The sequence below is a fragment of the Podarcis filfolensis genome (assembly GCF_964270895.1).
Source record: "Podarcis filfolensis genome assembly, chromosome: 15".
Lineage (NCBI taxonomy): Eukaryota > Metazoa > Chordata > Lepidosauria > Squamata > Lacertidae > Podarcis > Podarcis filfolensis.
In genome coordinates this window covers 6,151,149-6,174,156 of record NC_139618.1, presented here as the reverse complement: position 1 = coordinate 6,174,156, position 23,008 = coordinate 6,151,149, and the positions used below count along the sequence as shown (strand labels likewise).

General features: G+C 46.2%; 1 protein-coding gene across 10 annotated transcripts in view; it reads right to left on the bottom strand.

The window, feature by feature from the left end:
- The window catches only part of GGNBP2 (gametogenetin binding protein 2), a 34,230-nt gene that overhangs the window by 8,533 nt on the left and 2,689 nt on the right, over positions 1-23,008 (bottom strand). For 4 of the 10 annotated variants that reach the window (XM_083587633.1, XM_083587634.1, XM_083587635.1 and 1 more), the window contains exons 2-8: positions 21,207-21,344; positions 10,410-10,490; positions 8,791-9,044; positions 7,412-7,510; positions 5,645-5,770; positions 5,409-5,522; positions 2,317-2,526 (exon numbers count right to left, since the gene is read on the bottom strand). In XM_083587633.1, the coding sequence (XP_083443759.1) occupies positions 2,317-2,526; positions 5,409-5,522; positions 5,645-5,770; positions 7,412-7,510; positions 8,791-9,044; positions 10,410-10,490; positions 21,207-21,299 (977 nt within the window). In that variant the 5' untranslated portion in view covers positions 21,300-21,344. The remainder of the gene's footprint in view (positions 1-2,316; positions 2,527-5,408; positions 5,523-5,644; positions 5,771-7,411; positions 7,511-8,790; positions 9,045-10,409; positions 10,491-21,206; positions 21,345-23,008) is intronic. The other 6 variants (XM_083587637.1, XM_083587639.1, XM_083587638.1 and 3 more) reach the window with 3 other exon arrangements.

The following is a 23,008-nucleotide window of genomic DNA, read 5'->3' as shown; positions in this document are numbered from 1 at the left end:
ATATGGTATCAGGTGTAGGGTGGGTGGGCCTGGCCTGGCCTAAACAGCCTCACAGACCAAATGGGCAGGGTCTTTGTCTTAAAACCTAAATTCTTATAACGTGCAGATCAAACAGCGCTGTGAATTGCAGACAAAGACTACAACCACAGATGTTTTGTGTCTTTGGGAGTTATGCCCAAGCAAATCAGTTGTGGGTACACCTGTTCATCAAGGTGCAATTCAGCACCCATTAAGCAGTCAACCAGCCCCCACATCCCTGTTTTATCTCCCCCACCCCTACAGGCTACTTTTTGACATGTGCGCAGGTCTGCAGAGCTGTCAATCGCCCGATGTAACGGCTTGCAGAGAGCTGTGTAGAGCATTTTGAAGCCCTGGCAATCTGTGGAGGCTTTGGAAAACTCTGCAAGAGCGCCGATGGTCAGCCAACTGCCAGGTCTTGCAAAGAGCCACACAGCTGTGTGGAGATGAATTGGAGCCCGGAAAGGTATTTGAGAAGCATCATCTAGTTATAATGAAGTTTATGCCACATGCAGGTTAAGATGCAAGAAAACACACACAGATAAAAAATGGCATTCATTGCACCATCACCTATGCAGAGGAGAACCCTGCTAGCAAATTGCTTGGCCTAGGTTTCTACACGTCCTCAGAGCACACACAAATACTTTGGGTTTCCTGTTTTCACACCCCAGCATGTGGAGGAAATCACAGCAACCAATTCACAACCGCAATTGCTGAAGCCACTTTGCAAAGAGAAAACTGCCCAGCAACCAGCTGAGAGAGGCATGCACACTCATTAGCAGACAACTAAAGCCATCCCAACCAAGTGCACCTAAGCTCAAAAAATGTAATTTAAAAACTTCTCTTCTTGCACTCCTAACCTAGTTACAAGCAAGCATGGAGGGGGTGGAAATATGGAATTCACTTGCTCAGCTTAATGATTAGAGGAGGATGAAATAATGCCTTCTGCTAGATCTATTTCTCTTTTTGGGGGGGGTGCTGCGGGGACAAAAACAGAAAGGCATCTGACACCATTTTTTTTCTTTCTTTTTAAAGCAGGGGGTTCCCTAGTACATATATAACTTGTTTTAATGTAAGGGAACTAGAGGATATCAATGATATTTTGAGAGAGAGAATCTGCGGTCGTAGACCTATAATATTATTTATTAAATTTCTAGACCGCCCTTCATCCAAAGATCACAGGGCGATTTACAATATAAAAACACAAAAATACGTAGCATAACAAATAATAACCCCCCTGGAGCTGGTTTTGTGCAGCATGTCAATATTCCTAAGTAAAACTGGAGGCAGTAGTTCTTTTGAATACCAGTTGATGGAAATCACAGAAGGGCAGCAGGCACATGCATTTGGGTCCTGCTTTTGATATTCCCATTTGGGCACCTGGTTAGCTGCTGTGAAAACAGGTTGCTGGGCTAGATGGGCCACTGGCCTCATCCAGCAAACTCCTATTTCGTCAGTCAGCAAGCAGACAACCATTTTAAAAACTACCCAAAGGTGCATCTGGCCTCATCGTACACATTTCTTGCACAGGCCTTTAGGGGTGGGGAGATCAGAATATCCTTCCCATTTCATGCGTCAAGTACCTCTATCTATCTATAAGAATACTGGGGTATTGCAGTTTCATTTAGAAACATGCATGTGATGTGCAACAATTGTAATGCAACTAAGAAAAACCATGCAAAAATTAATACCACCAGCTGACTGTTGTGGGAAAACGTTTTTTCTTAGTTGTCCGCAGAAGCCTGGCGGCAATGAACAGTTTCAGTTTTGTGTCCCATGTCAGATGAGCCTTTCCAACTTGGGGGGATGACCAGCAACACTCCTGAAGGTGATCTCCGTGATCAAGCTAGGATATAAGGGTTTGGGCAAGGCAACTCGATTGGGGCTTTGTAAATTAATACAAGGACTTTGACTACAGCTTGGCCGTGGCCGGACAGCCAGGGTGCATGTTTTAATTGCGCTGAGCTGTGTGTATAAGCAGCCCTGGGACCGCAAGGCGAAGGGCTGGTTAAAAATAGATGCAAATAAACAAAGCTAGAGGTTTGCCTACAAGTCAACACACCAAGTTAGGGCCCAGATGACACTGCAAATACACACACACAACTCGGAAGCAGTGCTTGCGAGAGGAAGGTGAGCTTGTCTCCCCGCAAAAGGGTCAACAACGCAGCAGAGAGAGATGGAAGAGAGGCACGCACACCACATGTATATATCTGAAATATACATTCAGTAAAAAGGGGAAAAAACATGTTTCAAAAGGAAGCAAAAGTGCTAGATAGCCCACTCTAGCAAATTACATACTCATACCCTCCTGCGAACTCGGGTTCGGCTCGGCCAAGGAGGTGGGCGATGAAGTCTGTCTCGCAGCAGACGTGGATGTGGCGCTCGTGGGGGCAGCAGCGCAGCCCCTCGTAGAGAGCGGCACAGTAGCCCTTCTCTTTGCTGCAGTCCAGCTCGCCGATAAGGATGGTGTAAGCCCGCAGGACTTTGTTCTTGCAGTCGGTGCAAAACCTGTTTGGAAAGGGGAAAGAGGACACGTCATCTATGTAAAGGCCTATCCCTGGCTGGAGGATGAAGGATTTGCACACAGGGACAGAGGAAGCTGGATTCAGCGTAGTCCAGCCATCTAGGCCAGCACTGTCAACACTGACGGGCAGCAGCTTTCTTTCTCCAAACCTTTTTTAGGCATTACAGATATAGACCATCTTAAAATATACACAAATTTTGAAATATATACAAAGAAACAGCCAGGCAAGATATATAGCAACAGAAATTTTTCATTTCATTGTCTTCCCGCTAAACCGTGCCATTTACCACTCCAAGAGATACTATTGACCGAGACTTAGCCACCCTTGCAGTTACCTCCAGATTAATATCAGACAGGTAGAACCTGATATTTTCATTGCGCCATGATGTTAAACTACCCAAAAAGGTGGATAACACGCATTTATGCAGCTGGTTGTACAGTAGACAGTAGAAAATAATGTGTTCTACAGTGTCCGGCACATTCAAATATCGTCCGCGGTGTCTATCATTTCTAGGGATGTATAAATATCTGCCCTTAACAAAAGCTGAGGGGAAAACATTCAGTCGGGCTAATATAAATGCCCTGCGTTGGGCTGGAATTATTAACTTTGAGATATAAGTGATCCTGTTACCGGATGTATTTAAACCATAGACCCTGGGGGAGCAAATTTTATTTACAGCCGACTCAATGTTTTGTTTTTCAGTATCCCTTAATCTAATTTGGATATTGCGATAAATATATTGCTCACTAGAATTATACAATAATTCCAAGTCAATACCAAAATATCTAATTTTGCTAGGCATGAGTTGGAGCCATTTGGATTTATAGGAGTCCTTTAGTAAAGCGGACTCAAAGGCTGGGAATGAAAATGGCAGCACAGCTAGTGTTTTATAGTGCTAGTCCACGCCCAATATTCCATCATGTGTATACCTAATTCTGCACACATCGTCTCATACTTGATTGAATTAGGGAGCCCAAGGATACGTCTCAAGAAACTTGAGTGTATCTTATCTAAATCACTTTTATATGCTTGTATCCATACTGGGATCCCAAAAAGTACCTGGGACGACACTTTAACTTGAAAAATCTGAAAGGCAGCTGGTATAAATTGGTTACCTCCAGTTGTAGAACTGGCAGCAGCTCTCCATGGTTTGGGGCAAGGGTCATTCCCTGCCCTACCAGGAGGTGGGGGTAATTAAACCGAGGGCCTTTCGCAGACAAAGCAGGGGCCAGCTGTGACTAAGCCAAATCTTGGCTGGAAAAGCTAAGAAACAAGGGAGCTTTGTGCACCCACATGGAGCCCCCTAGGCTCCTGCTCCACTGCTGGAATGGAAAAACCAGGAAGTGTCCATTAAACCATGGTTTCTCATTACATCTGAACCAGAAAAATATGGCTGCAGACCAACCAAAATCAGAAACCACAGTGGTGAAAGTTGGCTCCCAGATTCAAAAGAATGATACCAAAACGGATGTCAAAATATTTTAGAAGACGTGATTAAAATCAAATTGTATTGTTTATAGCTAATTGCTAATGCCTGTGTTAACTGAACTTTCCGTTTAGTAAGAAAATAAAAAATAGATAGTCCAGTTAAGGCAACAGGGCTGGGCGAACTCTTTGCCCAGAGTTGCTGCCAGTCAAAAGCAACCAAGGATGTCCCTCCTGCACTATGTGGCTGCATCTTGAATTTGGGGTGGAACAGACTGCTCCTCTTCCCTTTCTATAATCCCAAATTTTAATTTGCACCCGCATTAACAGTGCCACTGCATCTTTTTGGTTTTGTTTTTTTTGTTCACTGCGACAAACACAACTTATCTATTGCTTTGAAAGAATTTATACAGCACTTAACAGTTCAAAAACCTCCTTTTTTGCAAAAAACAAAACAAAACTCGAAGCAAAACAGACACACACAAAATCTGGGTTGCATTCAACTGAATTAGAGCAAAACCTGTTGGAATTAACAGAGTGAAGCTGCGACATGTCCATTAATTTTCATAGGTATAATCTGAGCAGGACTAAGGTCGGATACAACCCCCTGTGTCGTTTTAATGCATCTGGGTCCTACAGGGAACGGCTTCTGCTCATCTTCTTGAGACCCACCATGCTTTTAAGCGGGGGTCTCATCCAGTCTCAGACTGTGCCGGATGTAAAAGAATAATTGTTAGGGCACTTCCAGGCAGCCGCTATTGTCAGGCTGGATCTAAACCACATACTGGGGAAAATTGGATTATACAATTAAAGCTTGTGCATAACTCACTTTTTAAAACATTGCAGACTTTTTACATTAAGTACAATGTCAAGAAGCAGTATTTATTTATTACATTTATAGCCCTCCTTTCCCCCAGAGAGCTCAAGGCCTATATGCTTCTGCTTCCTCCACATTTTCCCCTCACAGCAAACCTGTGAGGTAAAGTAGGCTGAGAATGAACAGCTAGGCCCGAGGCAACCCAGTGAGCGCTTTGGGGCTGAGTGGGGATTTGAACCGTAGTCTCCCAGGTCTCGGTTTAATGCTCTAACCACTGCACCACATGGTACCACAGGGAAATGCTTGATACAACATGGCATAACCTCAGTGCAAGCTTTGTACAAAAGCTAAATATTCAAGCCGTCTGGGAGCCCCGTTCCCCCCTCTCCCTCAGCTGTGTGCTCCTCCAGGAAGGGCCCCGTAAGCTCCTTAGCTGCTGACGCAAAAATATGTTACATGAACTCTCAGAAGTTCATGAGCTTCAGAAACTGGCCGAGATTTCACACATGCATATAAGCCATTTTTAAAAAAACCAAAAACCCACCTTTGGAGCAACTTTGCTGGACAGAGAGGTAAGAGACTCGAGCGCCACACTAAGAAAACACACTTTTCCATTTGCTCACCTGTGTTTCCGGAGGTAAGTTTCTAATGTTTCTAACAGACAGCTGGAGTCGATTAAAACTACTTCGTCTCTGCACTCCTGAGACATCAGCTCCCACACGTCCATCCAGCAACCCCTGCAGGGGAGGAGGGGAAAGCGGCGCCGGTTAAAGCAGAACGAAGCCGCCCCAAGTGTGGAGGGCTGGAGGCAACGGGAACACGCCGCGCCCTGAGCCCAGCTGCCGCCGGTTCCCTTTACCTGGCTGCTCCTTGGAAAGGTCCATAGTAGAAAGTGATCCTACACCTGCTCTCCTTCCTGTCGTCTTCACTACTTCTTTTATCTGCACCTAACTTCTCTGCACTCAGGGCGCTACCGTTCCCTTCGCTGCAGCACACAGTGTTAAGACAAGAATTTAGCGGCTACGTCAGTGGGCACAACAACTCTCCTGACCCTTAGGAGCACCATTCAAAGGGCTGCTACGGCTGACCCTGAAAGCCCTAAATGGCTTCACTCCCATCATCCAGCCCGGACACTGAGATCGAACTCCAAGGGCCTTCTAGCATTTCCCTCACTGCAATATGTGTTTTTAACTTGGTTTCTTTACTCTGTGAACCGCCCTGAGATCTTGTTATGAAGGACAGTACATAAATCTAATAAATAATAATAATAACCCCCAGGGAGAGGGCCTTCTCAGTTGGGGCACCCGTCCTGTGAAATGGCCTCCCAGCAGACACCTGAAGGCAGCCCTGTATAGCGAAGTTTTCAATATTTGATGTTTTTATATCTGTTCGAAACTGCCCCGAGTGGCTGGGGCAACCCAGCCAGATGGGCAGGGTATAAATAAAATAATAATAATAGTTGTTGTTGTTGTTGTTGTTGTTGTTGTTGTTGTTGTTAGTTTTCCCCAGCTCTTGGGGTCCAGGGGAAAGCAAGGGAACCTCATTCATTTAAAAGCCCCACATCGAATGGAATAATTTCCTTCCAACCCAGGAGCAAACCGTAAGATCTAATGCAGCCTGACACACTTGGTGCCTTGCAGATGTTTTGGAGGACAGCTGCCAATAGCCCCAGCCAGGACAACAGTGTTTGGGATTGCCAATCTCACCTGTCCCAGCCAGCACCAGGAACTGCAATCTGAGAGCACCAGGTTGTAGGAGGCTGAACTAGCACCATAGAGGTATTGGGGAGGGGGGAACAAAACCCCACCACCATTTGAATAAAAGATACTTTTGAAGCGGAGGTGGAACACACACCAAATACCTACTTTTCCATGAGCCTGTTATTCGAGGTCTGCTGCAACAGCCTCGGCGGCTACGCTCTGTCTCCACTGTGCGAGGCCATACGCCTCAAGAGTACCAGTTACTGGAAATCGCAACCAGGGAGGAGTGAGCTGCTGCACTCCAGTCCTGTTTTGGGCTTCCCGGAAGAGGCATCTGGTTGGCCACTATGGAGACAGGATGCAGGACCAAATGGGCCGCCAGCAGGACTCTTCCCAAGACTTTGCTCTGATTCAGCAGAGCTCCTTTTATACTCTTATTTTGGATGACTTGTAAGCAAAACAGCTCAAGTCAGGCTACCAGACTAGGCTTGTCTTTCTAGAGTCACATTTGCTGGAGGGGGGCCTTCTACTTAGGTTTATTATGATTTAATAAATTCTACCCCACCCTGCCACCCAAAAGCTGGAAGGTGGGATGATTTATTAAATTTGTATCACGGCCCTCCATCCGTGGAGCGGTTCACAACATAAAGCTACAATATAGTGAGACAGACTGCTTTGCTTTGCATACCCGCACTTCTAGGATGTCCCAGAACTATTCTGAGTACTTTAACAGAGCATCCGTGTATGGGCATGGTTCTTAAATTGTGTGTTAAACCTTGCACATTTCAGCTGCCCAGCTTCTTCCACCCGAATTCCTCACTGCACTGCTTCCAGCAGCTTACAAAGCCACTTGACTGGGAAGGTGCTACCCCTCCTGCTCATGGAAGAGCCCCCTTTCTGGTGTCTGCTGCGTCTAAAGAACTTACCCCAAGGGCTTGGGTTTGTGTGTGTCCAAGGAGTGCAGCTGGCACCTCTTGTTCTTCTTACTTTTCGGAATCGCATCAATCATTTCATTTAACTTGGACCTTTAAAAAAAAAAACGCCACAGAGAGGTATAGAAGATATTGCAGAAGCCCGCTGCGCAATTAATTTACGGCTGAGTATTAGCATTAGTATTAGTATTAGTATTAGTATTAGGGACGCGGGTGGCGCTGTGGGTTAAACCACAGAGCCTAGGACTTGCCGATCAGAAGGTCGGTGGTTCAAATCCCCGCGACGGGGTGAGCTCCCGTTGCTCGGTCCCTGCTCCTGCCAACCTAGCAGTTCGAAAGCACGTCAAAGTGCAAGTAGATAAATAGGTACTGCTCCAGCGGGAAGGTAAACGGCGCTTCTGTGCATTGCTCTGGTTCACCAGAAGCGGCTTATGTCATGCTGGCCACATGACCCGGAAGCTGTCTGTGGACAAACGCTGGCTCCCTCAGCCAATAAAGCGAGATGAGCGCCGCAACCCCAGAGTCGGCCACAACTGGACCCAACAGTCAGGGGTCCCTTTACCTTTTTATTAGCGTTTTACTGCTGCTCACGAATTAAAACTTTATAAGGCTGCAAAGCAAAAGCCTATAAAAACATTAGACTGTTGGCGGGTTTTATTTCCTTCCTCCCATGTTTATTTTAACAAGGTTTGTGGTAACGCGGAGCTGGGCTTTTTCACTGGCGGCACCAGTGTCCTATAAGGCCCGCCCTGCTGAAATACAAGAGTCCCTGACCCCCATCAATATTGGCATTCTGCCGGCTCCTGCAGGCGCACCTCTTTAGGAAAGCCCTCTCCGGAACTGAACTTCTGGTTTCATCACTCTGTTTTGAGTGCCGGGCTTTTGAATTGCTTGTTTTGTTGCCTATTTTAATTAAGGGTTTAATTAATGTTTATTGTGTATTTTAATTACAGATCGGATTTACCGTTTTAAACTGCTTAGAAGCTATTCTGGCATATAATAAGCAGCATATAAATTAATAACGAATTAGTAACAGCAACAAATTATTGTTGTTAGTAGTAATAGTAGTTCCTTCCATCTGTGATCTGCTTTTACACCGGGGTGGAGAATCAACAGCCTTCCAGATCTTGCTGGACTCTATTCCATCATCAGCCCTAGAAAGCAGCTGTTGGGTCAATGACCAGGGATGATAGGAGCTGAACTCCAAGATAAGACTCTTAATCTTAGGGTCACGGGTTCGATCCTCACGTTGCGCAAAAGGATTTAGGCACTGCATGGGGTTGGACTAGATGACCCTTGGGGTCCCAATTCTGTGATTTTGCCCTAAGCCAGCACACAAACTAGTGACGGCCACACTGCCCCCTTCGGCGTACCCGTGCACGTAGAACAGCGTGTAGAGCTTCTTCGCATCCCTCATGCAGTTCGGAGTGACAGAGAGGACTCCCTTGGACCCGACGGTGAGGGGTTCGAGGGCAGGGTTCCCCGACTCCACGAGCTGAGAGAAGAGGCGCTCCACACTCCGGCGGCAGCCGACGCAGGGGACAAGCTGAGAGAGAGCACTCAAGACTTCGCGCGATGTCACCATCATGGCAATATTCAGGTCCTGCTGCTTGAGCATGCTGTGCCGCTAGGGAGAAAGAGAGAAATGAGCTGCTGCTTCTTCTCTTTTTGTAAAGGCCTGATTAAATTTATTCTGTTTCATTATTGCATTTATATCGTCCCACCTTTCCTCCAAGCAGCTCAGGGTGGCTGCTTCGGTTCCTTCTGCATCTCTTTGTCATCCTCACAACAACCCAGTGAGGTAGGACAGGCTGAGAGGGAGTGACTGACCCCAGGTCACCAAGTTGAGCTTCATGGTCAACAGGGTATTTTGAACCCTGGCCTCCCAGGTCCCTCTGATACTAACCACCACACTGCAATGCAGAACTCTATACACTGAAGCTGCACTCTCTTCAAAAATGTAGCTCCTTGGCTCCACAGTAAACAAAAGAGCACAGGTGTTTTTTTGTTGTAGCCTCTCTTTATTCAGTATATTGTTCTGCATTTAACTGACCTGTTTGTTTTTATCTTTTACTCCTGCCTCACAAACTGCTTTTTTTTTTGTTCATTTGCATGCTAAAAACTCGCTGCCATTAGCGAGAAGGGTGATCAGTTGAAACACCTTTTGTAAAGAGACATGGGCCCCATCCACATGATACATTTAAAGCAGTATCATCTCACTTTAAACAGCGGTTGCTTCCCCCAAAGGATTCTGGGGACTGTAGTTTGTTACAGGCACTGAGAGATGTTAGGAGACCCCTAATTCCTGTCCTCTCGTGGAGCTACAATTCCTAGAGGGGTTTAACGAGCAATCCCTCTCCCGATGGAACTCTGGAAAATCCAAAAATTACCTCTATGGAGTGACTACATAAATAAGCCATGGCAATCAGCTTTAATGCCAAAATTAATTTATTGTTTAAGATCAAAAGAAGCAGGATACAGATGGAACAAATTTGTGAAAGTATGGCCTCTGCTTATACTGAGCAACTTTTAGCTCTCTAATATTCCATGTGGTTTTGATATGTTTAATGAGATTAAACTTATTTTTTTTAGTGTTAGAAACACACATGCTGCTAAAGACAATTCAAGGTGAAGTAAGAAAAATAAAGAATGGATAGGGTTTTTAAAAATATCAGCACAAGCTAAGATTTTTTTTTTTACACCCCCCTGACTGTAACACAGCAAGTTTGCAATTGTGAAAGAAAAAGATTTTCTTTTCTTAATCTTTGTTTTGGTGTTGTGGTTAGGACAATCGTAATCGTGGTAGAAATGTTTTGTGGTTTTTTTCTGCTGCTGCGGTCAAAGCAACTAAACATGCCGTGGCATTTGTCCAATAAAGCAACAAACGAACGAATGCACAGTTTAAACAAAAATGAAAGAAATCTTAGGAGAGCAATCACATTACTGGGAACATTTTGGTGCTCGGCTTTCGAGGTGCATGGCAGCAACCTACCTGGATGAACTGCTTTAACTGCGCCCCACTGTTCTGATGCCCATCAAGGTTAAGCACGTTATCAGGAAACTCCATCACCATCTGCAAGGAAAAAAGAAGACACGGGAATGAGGCCTCCAGGTGTCACACACCCAGCCAGATGCCACCAGAGGGGTGCAGGGGGGGGAAAACCCAGAAAAAGTTGTAAGCAGTGTGAAAAAGTCAAAACTTGAGATGAAATGGAATAGTGCATGTAGCAATGATCGTGATCTTAAGCAAAAGTTATTTTCAAAGTCCGACCATATATTGCAGCAGTCTTATCAGACTCAGGATCTACCTTTTAGCCAAACATGCATTTGGGGACCCGTTTCCTAATATGTTACCATATACCTGTCCGGTGGTAGTGCTCTTGTTGCTACTTACCTTGGATCACGCCATAACCTGTGGTAGGTCCCAACTCACTAACTGAAGTGGTCTACTGCACTTCAAAGCACACCCAGATTTCTCCTGGGCTGGATCTACACTGACCTTCTAAACGCTTTCTTTTAAAAAACACGTTCTATAATGCTTAATAGCGGTTTTCCATTGCCGGTGGTTCGCCGCTCTGCAGCGCCCTCTGATGTCACATTTTAACAACGCATTTTTAACATTATAAACGACAAGTGTAGATCTGCCCCTGGTTCCCACTTTCTAGAGATTCTTTAGACGCAGCTCCCCTCACTCGTAATCATTTTTACACCATGTCGAGAGATCGGCTGCACTGGACAGCATTTATGCTCCTAGAAAGGTAGGCAGCAGTCTTGCACAGAGTCAGCCCACTGGTCCATCTAGCTCAGGATGTTGTGCTGTCGGACCACAGCTTCCATCATCCCCAATCATTGGCTACACTGGCTAAGGATGATGGGAGGTGTAGTCCTACCCAAGAACTCTGGTCTACACTGACTGGAGGCAGCTCTCCAGGATTTCAGACTGGGGACATTCTCAGCCTTGTCAACTCCAGGGACAGAATGCGGAGCCTTCTGCATGCAAAGCAGATGCCCTACTATTGCGCTGCAACTTGTTCCTAACCAGGTTCAGTTCTCATGGTTCAGCATTAAGGACACTGGCATCCGTCTGTCTTGAAAGATAGTGGAGTGTGCATGTGGGGGTGAAGTCAAACTGCTGGAGAATCACATCACCTGCTGTGGCTGCAGAGATCCGTCATGCTACGTTTTTGCTGCATTTGTAGCACCAAAGTGACCTCCCTGGGGTGCAAGCCTAGGCACTGTGTATGGAGGTCCTGGGCTGCCCAGATGACAAGACCCCCCTCAGCCTTGCAGGTGTGGTCCAAAGGGAAGCAGAGCAAGATGTCTGGCACCACTTGACTGCAGGAGTTGACGGAAGGAGGCATACAAAGTTCCATCCAACCATGTTAGGGACTCTGATCTCCATTTGTGGAGGGTTTACTCCTTAGCCTTTTCTTCTCCCAAAGATGTCCCATGAGGCAGCGGAGATTTAGGATCAGAGTTTTTCATCTCCTAGATGGGCTGCCTTCCCAGGTGAATGAGCCCCATCTGCCCCCCACTTCCCTCTATAGCACATGCAAAAACCGCCTTCAATCTTGACTGTTGGACCCACTATTGGTCTCATCCGCTCCATCAGCCAGAACCTGTCTTCACATGCAGGGGACGTCCCTAACTCACCAAGGGTTTGAGACCCATCGGCTACTCTCATCTGGTTTAGCCAGCTAGTTAAACAGGAATAATGGAAACTGCCTTATACCAAGTCAGACCATTGGTCCATCTAGCTCAGTACTGTCAACACTGACTGACAGTGGCTCTCCAGGGCTTCAGGCAGGGAGTCTTTTCTTAGCCCTACCTGGAGATGCTGGGGATTGAACCCGGGACCTTTTGCATGCAAAGCAGGTGCTCTACCCCCTAAGCTACAGTCCTTCTGCTTATCAAAGGGCTTGTGCAATTCCTAAGTAGTCAGCAGCCTCCAAACGCCACGCAAGAGTAAGTGATCCAACGGCTTAATTACAGCAACAAAATTACAGAGCGGGAATCACGCACGTGTGACAGCTTAATGGTGGGGGAGAAGCCAATTCTCCCAAAGTGCCAATTTAGGAGCGCATTAATTAAAAACAAGTGACTCCAAGGTACAATGTTTTCTACTCCTGTAGCCCTGCGTGAGGAGGGTGGGGGGACGGCTGGGAGCAAGGACTACCCTGCAGATTTACACTAATTGGCACAGTGCTTTGTGACACTTCCGGATTTGATTCCTACTTGGTAAATCTACACCCAACAAGGGCTGGCAGGTCTGCCTTGTGAGGCAGGGAAACGGGCATCCCCTGAGAATCTCTCGTTTTTGAGCTCTTGGCAAACACAAGCTGGAAGAGTGTGCAGAAGCATCCCACTCTAGCAGAGTGTTTGTGAAGAAGGCTTCCACATATCAGAAGTTCGGACTACAGAAGTCCTGAACACACAAGTTACAACTGTGGCTCCCTTTTCCAAGGACCCTCCACCCCCTTCTGCCTTAATTTGGATGGTAACACCGTCTGCATTATGGATCTGGCACACTTTCATTTCCCCGTCACCTTTCAAAGGAAACCCCCAGGAACTTCTGAACTGGAGTTGGGGGGTGGAATTAATGAAAACACACATCCCAAAGCCGGTTCTTCACAGGCGGCTCTTGAGAACCAGAACTACAGAACCAGAAAGAATCAAAGTGCTTTTTAATAAGGTGCATGTGGGGGTTCTTTTTTGGGGGGAGGGGAATTTCACTAAGTTAAGATCTAGCTTCAAGCTTGAGCACTTAAAAATAAACACCTGCAATTCAGTAAACTACTTTAACACATTTCTCTTCAGTGGAATGTCTGGTGGCCCCTTTGAGGTGTAACAGGTGAAAGCAAAGTGGCCTGGCTTTTGTTATTTTCATTTTCCAAACAAAAATCATGATAGCTACGTTCAAAAATCTGACAGGCTGTCACATGGATGATGGGGCAAGCTTGTTTCCTGCTGCTCCGGAGGGCAGGACCCAAATGAATGGATTCAGATTGCTACAAAAGAGATTCCAATTCAACCTTAGAAAGAACTTTTGGATGGTAAGAGCTGTTCAAAAGGGGAAGGGACTAACTCAGAAGGTGGTGAGCTCCCCTTCACTGGAGGTTTTTAAAGAGAGGTTTGATGGTCACCTGTCAGGGATTAATTAGCTGTGATTCCTGCATTGCAAGGGGTTGGACTAGATGATCCTTGGTTCCCTTCCAACTATATAATTCTTTATTCTATGTAACTATAAGTAGCGTTAAACTAGCCTAGCTAAAAATGAGCTCTCTTTCGTTTTCTCTTCTCTGTGTACTTTGGCTCGGCAGTTGTTCAAAGAGGTCCAAAAGTTACCCTACGCAGACAGCATTCCATGTGCTTCGCAACTGTGGCATAACAGTGACGAGTTGGTGTGCAGGTCTGAGCTCCTGCCCTGTGAAATATCACTTTTAATTACCACCCTGCACGGTTTCATGCCACTACAGCACATGCCCACATCCAAAACAGCCCTGCCTCGATTATGAGCGTGCAAAAATATTCTTCGCATTTGTCCTTCTGGATTTCACAGCACCCCAAGTTATTTCGCTCAAAGCTCACACATCACAGTAAGCCGCAAACCATGGTTTACTGAGCATAAGCAAAACTGTGCCCACTTCATCCTCCCCATTCACACTGGGACCCAATTTCCAACTTAGCAACCTGCCTGAACCAAGGGCTGTGGTTTGATCTGCTCTTAACAAACCATGATCTATAAGTAAAGGTTTGTTCTGCAATGTGGTTTTTCATGGGAGCAAAACCAAACCAATATCCCAGGTCCAAATTAGAAGGAGCAGTAGAGGCCTCTTGGGCACATTCACAGCAAACTGGACTAGAATCTCCTACTTTCATTGCCTTCTCTTCTCTGTGGCGCCACTGTCCTCTGAAGTGCACTGGGTGGTTAACTGGGAGAAGAACCATTTCAGTAGTGGCACCTTGATGTTGGAACAACCTTCCAAAGGAGATCCCGCCCCCTAGATGCCTACCTTGAGGGGATGGGAGATAAATTCGACCTGGTCTGAATCTAAATGAGACTCTACCTAATTTGCGCACCAACTCAGCTATCCATCACAACTTGCCACTTCACCAAATTTTGCAATTCAGTTCCCAACCAAGTCATATGCACAAAAATGCACATGGTAGACCAGGTGTACATTTTTAAAAGCACATATTAGTGAAATTGATGTACAAAAATACATTGTATGGGGGGGGGGGAACAGCTTGCAAAAATTGGAATATTCAGCAAAGTTGCATACGAAGACATGTGCATTAGAAATTCAGACACAAACGTTGAAGAATTTTCATAGTCATTTTCATGAAGATCTTAAAAAAACAACAACCTCAAACTGATGTGAAATTCTGGAGAGCTGAATTTAAGACTGGAAGAAGAAGAAACTGAAATGGAGAGATTTGCTTCTCCCTATTTGGTTTCATTTTTCATCACAGTCAAAGACCATTTTATGTCCCCAGAGCTTCTCATCTAATCTGGTTTCTTAAAATAAAATAAATAAATATATTGCTGTTTTTATACTACTCTCTAGATTCACTGCTTGTGTGTATATCTGCTTGTATATCTGGCTTATGTGGAAAGCCAGTCAGTGTTTGGAGGGCAAGGGGAAGAAATCCCCACAATGAATTTATGGAAGGCGAGGAGCACACCTTACCAATCCCCAACTCCACCCCAGATCTCCCTCTCCGAAGCCAACCACAGAAAACCTTATCTTGCAAGTGGCAGCCTTGATCCTTCAGAAGGTCAGAGGTCACTGAGAAGAGAAGAATGACTCATGCTCCCAGAAGGCAAAGGAGTGAACTTTGGTCCAATCCAACATTCCCACTGCCTTATGAGCACAAACACAACTCCTTTGATTTGCAAGGATCTTTTCTGTCCTTTAAACTTTGAGGTTGGGGAACCTGTTACCACCAGCACCCAGATGTTGTTGGGGGTTCCCAACTCAGCCCCAGCCAATGTGGCTACGGGCCAGGAATGATGGGAGCTTTTCTAAAATATCTGCTTAACCCTTTCTCTAGCCCTATGCAACGTAAACAGGAGTATTTAAAAGTAGGTGGGGACAGCCCTTCAAGACAGACAGTGTTAGAAACTCAGATATATAAGCTAATTGCCAAATGGCACCTTAAACCTGGGTAACAGTTGCCACAATGGAAGGCCTAAGTGCCTTTTTTCCAATGATATTTTTTATTTAATTTATTATTATTATTATTATTATTATTATTATTATTATTACTACTACTACTACTATTATTGATTTCACTTCTATACTAGCTTCCCGTGCTATACTAGCTCTATACTAGTTTCCGTGCGCTGCTCTGGTTCATCAGAAGAGGCATAGTCATGCTGGCCACATGACCTGGAAGCTGTCTGTGAACAAACGACGGCTCCCTCAGCCTATAGAGCGAGATGAGCGCGCAACCGCAGAATCGTCCACGACTGGACCTAACAGTCAGGGGTCCCTTTACCTTTACCTTTACCTTTACCCTGCTTTAAATTTTAAAGAAAAAATCTCAAGCGGTTTAAAGATAAAGGTAAAGGGACCCCTGACTGTTAGGTCCAGTCGTGGACGACTCTGGGGTTGCGCGCTCATCTCGCTTTACTGGCCAAGGGAGCCGATGTTTGTCTGCAGACAGTTTTTCCGGGTTGTGTGGCCAGCATGACTAAGCCGCTTCTGGCGAACCAGAGCAGCGGTTTACAACACATCAAATAATACAAATTCAAGCTTCAAGGAAAATATTTCCAATCCTTCTATAAGTGACTTTTGGCTTTCCCCATACTTGCCTACTTAATTTACAGAGCTGACCCATAGCAAAGTGCTCTAGAAAGCCAGTGTGGTGTAGTGGTCAGTGTCTGACCAGGACACGGAAGATCAGGGTTCAAATCCCCTCAGTCATGAAGCTCATTGAGTGACCTGGGGCCAGTTAGAGCCTCTTAACCTACCTCACAGGGTTGATGCAGGGATTAACAGATGAGGAAGGCAAACCATGTACTGCTTGGAGGAAAAGGTGTGGTATAAATGCGATAAATAAGCTCTCCTGTTTACCTGCTTAAGAAAGCTGGAGGGGCCAATTAGATGGAAATGTTGGCCGCCAACCTGGCATCTAGAGATCTCCATGTGGTTGCAACTGGACCTGCGCCAGTTGCAAAACGCACCTGGCCCCTGGCTAATTTCTAACACTGCATAGAGGGGAGGCGACTAGCTCTGCACTATAGTAATCCATCACTATATCAAAGTAACTATATCAAAGGAAAGGATATGGGCCTTGACACAGAAACTGAGCAACACTCATGCAAAGGGAAGAGGACACAGCTCAGCAGCAGAGCAGCCCCAAGTTCAAATCCTGGCATATCCAGGTTATCAGGTATTGGGAGAGCCCTCCAGATGTTGCTGTACTACAACTCCCATCATTCCCAGCCAACATGACCTACAGCCAGGGATTATAGGAGCTGCAGTCCCAAATACCTGGTGCGCTATGCTTCTGGTCTACATTGACTGGCACCAGCTCTCTCTCCCTCCCTGCCCACAATTCTAGCAGGCTTGCAAGCTGCTGCTCACCTAGGGTATGCGTTGACTGTTGGTACATCCTGGTACGCGTTGACTGTTGACAACTACCAAATATATTTAAGGTAAAGGTAAAGGGACCCTTGACCATTAGGTCCAGTCGTGGCCGACTCTGGGGTTGTGGCGCTCATCTTGCTTTATTGGCCGAGGGAGCCGGCGTACAGCTTCCGGGTCATGTGGCCAGCATGACGAAGCAGCTTCTGGCGAACCAGAGCAGCGCACGGAAACACCGTTTACCTTCCAGCTGAAGTGATACCTATTTATCTACTTGTACTTTGACATGCTTTCGAACTGCTAGGTGGGCAGGAGCAGGGACCGAGCAACGGGAACTTACCCCATCGCAGGGATTCGAACCGCCGACCTTCTGATCAGCAAGTCCTAGGCTCTGTGGTTTAACCGTGAGGAAGCATTGCGACTTGCATTCTTCTGCACATAATGGAGTTGCAGCCAAATGCACATAATGGAGTTGCATGCAAAGTGTACAGAGCGTAGCTTGGTCCTCCCTCGTGGGTTTTTGAGATTTTTTTAAACCCTGCCCTTCTTCTAAGGAACTCAAGGCTGTGTCATATGGTACTTCCTATCCTGCCATGGGCGTAGCTGCCCCCCTAGATGAAGTGCAGGTGTACCTTGGAAGTTGAACGAAATGCGTTCCGGAAGTCCGTTCAACTTCCAAAACATTTGAAAACCAAATCGCGGCTTCTGATCTACTATTTAATGGTCTACTATCATTAAAGGAAAATTGGATGGAGAAGGATGATGGAAGTAAAATGTAGGCCAGACGTTGAGCTCTTGCCAGAGCACCCATGAGCTTCTCAGCCAAGTCCACCACCGCAGGGGCAGGTGATGCAGTGGGACAAGATTTGGTGTCCTCTATACTCTTCATGGTCTGGTCCAGAAGCTGCTGAACTGCATCCTTCTCCTGCAGCTCCCTATGCCACCCGCGTCCCTATCAAATATATTTGGAACGTGGCAAATAGTATGGATTTGCACGGCTGCCATTGTCCAAGTCCAGGCAGCTGTGGGAAGGATGCTTTGGTCAGGGAGAAGCTGGAGGCACAGAGGCAGCGGAACAAGAGGGAAGCTTTCACAGCCAGCTTCTGACGTGACACATTCATCAGGGTGTCCCCAGCTTGGGCCTCTGCAGGTGTTTTAGACCAAGCTTTTAAGTCTCAGATGTAAGAGAGTTCTTAGATCAAGAGGCGGCTGTCAGTTCAGCGGGAACCAGGTAAAATGGTTCATCTCATACAAATCCTTCCACCAAAATGTAACAAGCCTCACCTGAGCTTGGGGCTACAGCAGACACCTAGCCGTAGCACCGAGTCCCCCAATCCAAGGCCTACAACTGGTAACCACATTGCAGGAAACACAGTGACCCATTTCAGCACCTTTTGAGATGTTCGACATCTCAAAGAGTTATTAAAGTTCAGTGAAATCCTAGCCATTTTTTGCTGGGAAGTTAAATATGCCACTGTGTCCAGTGTTAGAAACTCTGATATATAAGCTAGGTGCCAAAAGGCACTTTAAAACTAGGTTACGGTTGCCACAATGGAATGTTTATTTGCCCAGGGGTGGACTAGATGACCCCCAGGGGTAACTTACAACGCTACAATTCTATTATTCTATGGTCTCAACTACATTGCTTGACTATAGCTTGCTCTTACAACAGTTCACTTGTCCCAGTATCCAAGATGGAGAAACACATACTGTGGAAATGGAAATGGCATTAACCATGCACTAAAGCAGAGGTTTTTCAACTGTGGTCGCCCAGAAATCTCCACATAGTGGCAACTGGACCCATGCCAGTAGCAAAACACACTTGGCGTCTGGCTAATTTCTAACACTGACTGTGTCTAATGGGGTCTTATGCCCTACCCAATTAAGAGTGTTTAGGATTGCAGCTTTGTAAGGCTGTATACAGTGGTACCTCTGTTTACGAACGCTTAGGGTTACAAATGCTTCAGGTTACAAACTCCGCTAACCTGGAAGTAGCTGCTCCTGGTTGCAAACTTTGCCCCAGGATGCGAACAGAAATTGCACGCCAGAGGCCCCATTAACGAAATCATGCCTCAGGATAAGAACGGTTTCAGCTTAAGAACGGACCTCCGGAACAAATTAAGTTCGTAACCAGAGGTACCACTGGACATGCTATGTCTCTAAAGCCTGTTTGAAGCCTGTTCTTTTCCTCAAATAATTAGGGGCACCATAGTTTGTTAAGGGTTGCTGGGCACTGTAACTCGGGGAGGGGCGAACTAGAGTGCCCAGAATTCTTTGAGGGAAAGAATGTTAAAGGTGTAGCATATACATAGCCTTAGAGCAATCATCACTCCATTAAGCCTGGCTGCAGCGGGTGGATGAACTACCGGATCCAAACATATTATGACATAATCTGCATACGGGAAGAGGAAGGAAGCTCCCTGTGCAGAATGAGGCCTCCGGTGAGGTCCAGGCTGCAGGCACATCTGCTTCTTATGGGGGGGGGGGAGCGATGTGTATGAGGACACAGCTACATCTTGCAGCAGTGGTGTAGAAGAGGGAATTTCAACATGACACGCACAAATGAAAATTTGCTATTAAAAGGTGCCGTCCAGTTGTCCAGGTTAAACCAGGAAAGAGGACCCGGCTCAGAGAGTGCCAAAGGATAGTGGCATCATGGAGCAGAAGGCTATTAAGCCACAATGGCTTGGTGCTCTCTCCAGCATGCCAGGTCCAAAATAGAAGCTGCTGGGAATCACAGGTAGGAGAGTAGTGTTGTTCCACTCAGGTCCTGCGTGTGGTTATCTGGTTTGAACAGCATGCTGGACAAGACGGGCCATTGGCCTGACTCAGCAGGGCTCCTCCTACATTCTTAAACCACATCATCAGGGACCACCATGGGATGCTGAGTTGTAATCTTAGAAGCTGCCCAGCCATTTCCTTTTCCTGGGTAACTTCCTCTTGGTGGAGGTTCACCAAAATCAGAGCCTGGGCATCTTTTAGAAGCTTACATTTTTTTGGAAGCTGATTTCAGCTTACTCAAAAATCAAGACTCCCATAATCACAAGTAGTCTGTATTTGGCACTGAGAATATGGTGGGAGAGTTTGGTCTTTCCTAACCAAACCTCCCTCTGACAGTGGATAATCCAAGCGTCAGGCCCCAAGTGCCAGACACACATCCATCTTTGGGATATCAAACCAAAGGCTACAGAATAGGACAGACTTTCTCTCTGGAGGTGGGAGCTCTAGTTTTTGCTGTCACAGAATTTGGATCATCTCATACCACTTCGTCTCCCCCAAACAGTCCTGAAATGCATGTCAGGTCACTAAGCTCCTTACATAAATATGAGTAATATATCCAAAATGCTTCTTGCACCATTTCAAGAGCCAGTGCAGTGCAGTGCAGAGGTTAGGACCTGCGGGGCCAAGGTTCAAATCTCTACTTGGCCATGAAGCTCACTGGACCACCTTGGGTTAGCTAACAGGGTTGTTGTGGGGGTTAAATGAGGAGAGAGGGAACTGTGCATGCCACCTCGAGCTCCTCAGAGAGAAAGGTGGGATACAAATGCAATAAATAAGAGCAAGAGTAATGCTAGGAGGAAATCCTTTTCAGCTGCACAGTGCATTGTTGTTTTTTAAAGAACACCACACAATAGCTACACACACAAAACCTCAAGCCACACAACTGCACGGAGCACGGCCACTGCAACCGAATCCTGGAAAGTTCACGAACTGATTTTGGGACGGAGGCAGCCTGAGTGACAAGACAGCTAATTGGTCACGTAAGAAGCACAGAAACCTTTTCGCCTTTCAGGCGTCAGGCAAAACCACCAGAGGCCTCCCGCTTCTTTGCAGACACCTAGGTTCCAAAATGGCTACGACTATCTTCTGGTTAGGCCGTCTGTGTGTATGTGTGTGTGGCTCTCTCCCCACCCTTCCCCTGCATGCGCGTGTGTCAGAGACATGGTTAAGGGGGGGAAGAGCACTGTGCACAATTGATGCAACAGTGTGTGCAGCAAAGCGCACCAATTACTGTCCTGGGAGAACTCCAAGGCGGGGCTGAGGCCTTTCTAGAGCCCGGGGAGGGCGGTGGAGTGGAGCGGGAGGGGGGTGCGAGAGAGAGAGAGCTCGCCTAGGCATTGCAAAATACTGCCTCGGTATGTTGCAATTCCTCCGTGCACCCAGCACACAGCCCAACTTGCCCAACCGCCGCTTACCGTCAGGGTGTCATCGATGTAGAGGGGGATCTGTCGCCTCTCGAAGGGGAATTCTTCCTCGCCGTCCCTGCAAACTGCCACCAGCCGCGCCATCTCTGCCGACGCCGCTACTCTTGCTTCTTCCTCCCAGCTCCTAGCCTGAAAACAGCCAAACCCCAGGCAAGTAAATGCAAGCTCTGGTTTCGCCACCGCACTTTCACCACAAGAGGGAAACTCAGCCTGCCTTGCCGCATTGGATGATTCGGCATGGGGAGATCCTCTGAATGAGAGTGCCCCCAATAAAATGCAAAGGCCGCTTGGGGCAGGGGGGCAGGGGGAGGAAGAAGAGGACACTTCACAGAGTTTTACCCTGGATTCCCCCCCCCCCAAAAAAAGGGCTTCTGCTTTCTATTCTTACAGCCAGTGAACTGTCAGGTCTAGGAATTTCTGGAAAATCTAAGAGCTCATTAATACGTCTAAGCCAGAAAACGACACCAAAAGTGGGATATTGGAGTTTGTGAAAGGGGGGTGGATCACTGGGGGACAAAAACATTGAAGTGTAGGTCAGAGAAAGAGTAGACGTATTTACTCCCATCTCCTGTTTTTATTAATTTTGGTATGGCATAGTTTGTTTATGATAGGGTTGTATCCAGCCACTTTTTACTCAAGAGCACACCCACTGAAATTAATCAACCCAAGTTAGCATTGTCCATTATTTTCAATGGCTCAAAGCCGAGTAGGGCTTGCATTAGAAAAGCCTACAAAGCAGTGAACAGTGTTAATGCTATTACAAAAGAAATATACAGTAAAAATGCAGTATGTACAATTGATCAATTAAAATATTATTATATATATATACACACAGAGTGTATATTTCTGTAAAATCACTGTATACCCCTCAAGATGCTCTGAGGATTAAGCAGTATATAAATAGCTGAAATAAATCAATCTATGTTGAATCCAACAAAATAAAGCTAGTTAGTCATGTCTATTAAACCTTAAATCTTTGGCAATAGCATTGTGAGGCTTTATTTTGATAGCGGGCAAGGAATGCCCTTCTTCCACAAAGGTGTCAGCACAAGAAAACAGGCACCCATTATTTCAGTAACCTTCATTTTATCACTGGCTTGACCAGGAAAGAGGGAGCTTTGCAGGCTCCCTGATGCTCATCCACATTGCAGATCACCCTTAGTAACAGTAGTAAATAACAAAGGGCTGAAACGCAACACACAGAATGGCACCTTCCAAAAGGCTTGGCTGTTAAAAGCCAGAGCAGTGGACACACCAGGTATGAAGAGGAAGTTTATCAAAGAACAGTTCAGCCTTCGTTTGCAAGGATGTTCCTAAAACTTATTTCCTGCGATGCTTATGGCTCCTAGCAAGGGAGCAGAGACCTCTTCCATCAGCCCAAATTCACTGAGCCAAAGGAGAACGCAGGAAAAACCCTCAAATACCGTAATTTGAGGATTTGTATGACCACTGGCCAGGGATGATGGGAGTTTTAGTCCAACAACAGCTGGGAACCCAAGTTTGAGAAACACTGATTTAGAGACATACTACCTCAAGACCAAGGGTTGCATAAAACTCAGTTTTACTCTGAGTAAGACCCATTTAAATTAACAAACCCTAGTTAGTTCTGTATGTTATCTGTGATGGGTCTACTCTGAGTAGGACTAGCTTTAGATACAACCCCAAGAATGCATATGCTCCTTAGCTCTATGCCACCTTCAAAAATGATAGTGAAATACTGTGACCACGACTGCTACAATACAAAAAGTTGCCTTATACAGAGTCAGACTGAGGGCCCATCTAGTCCAGAACTG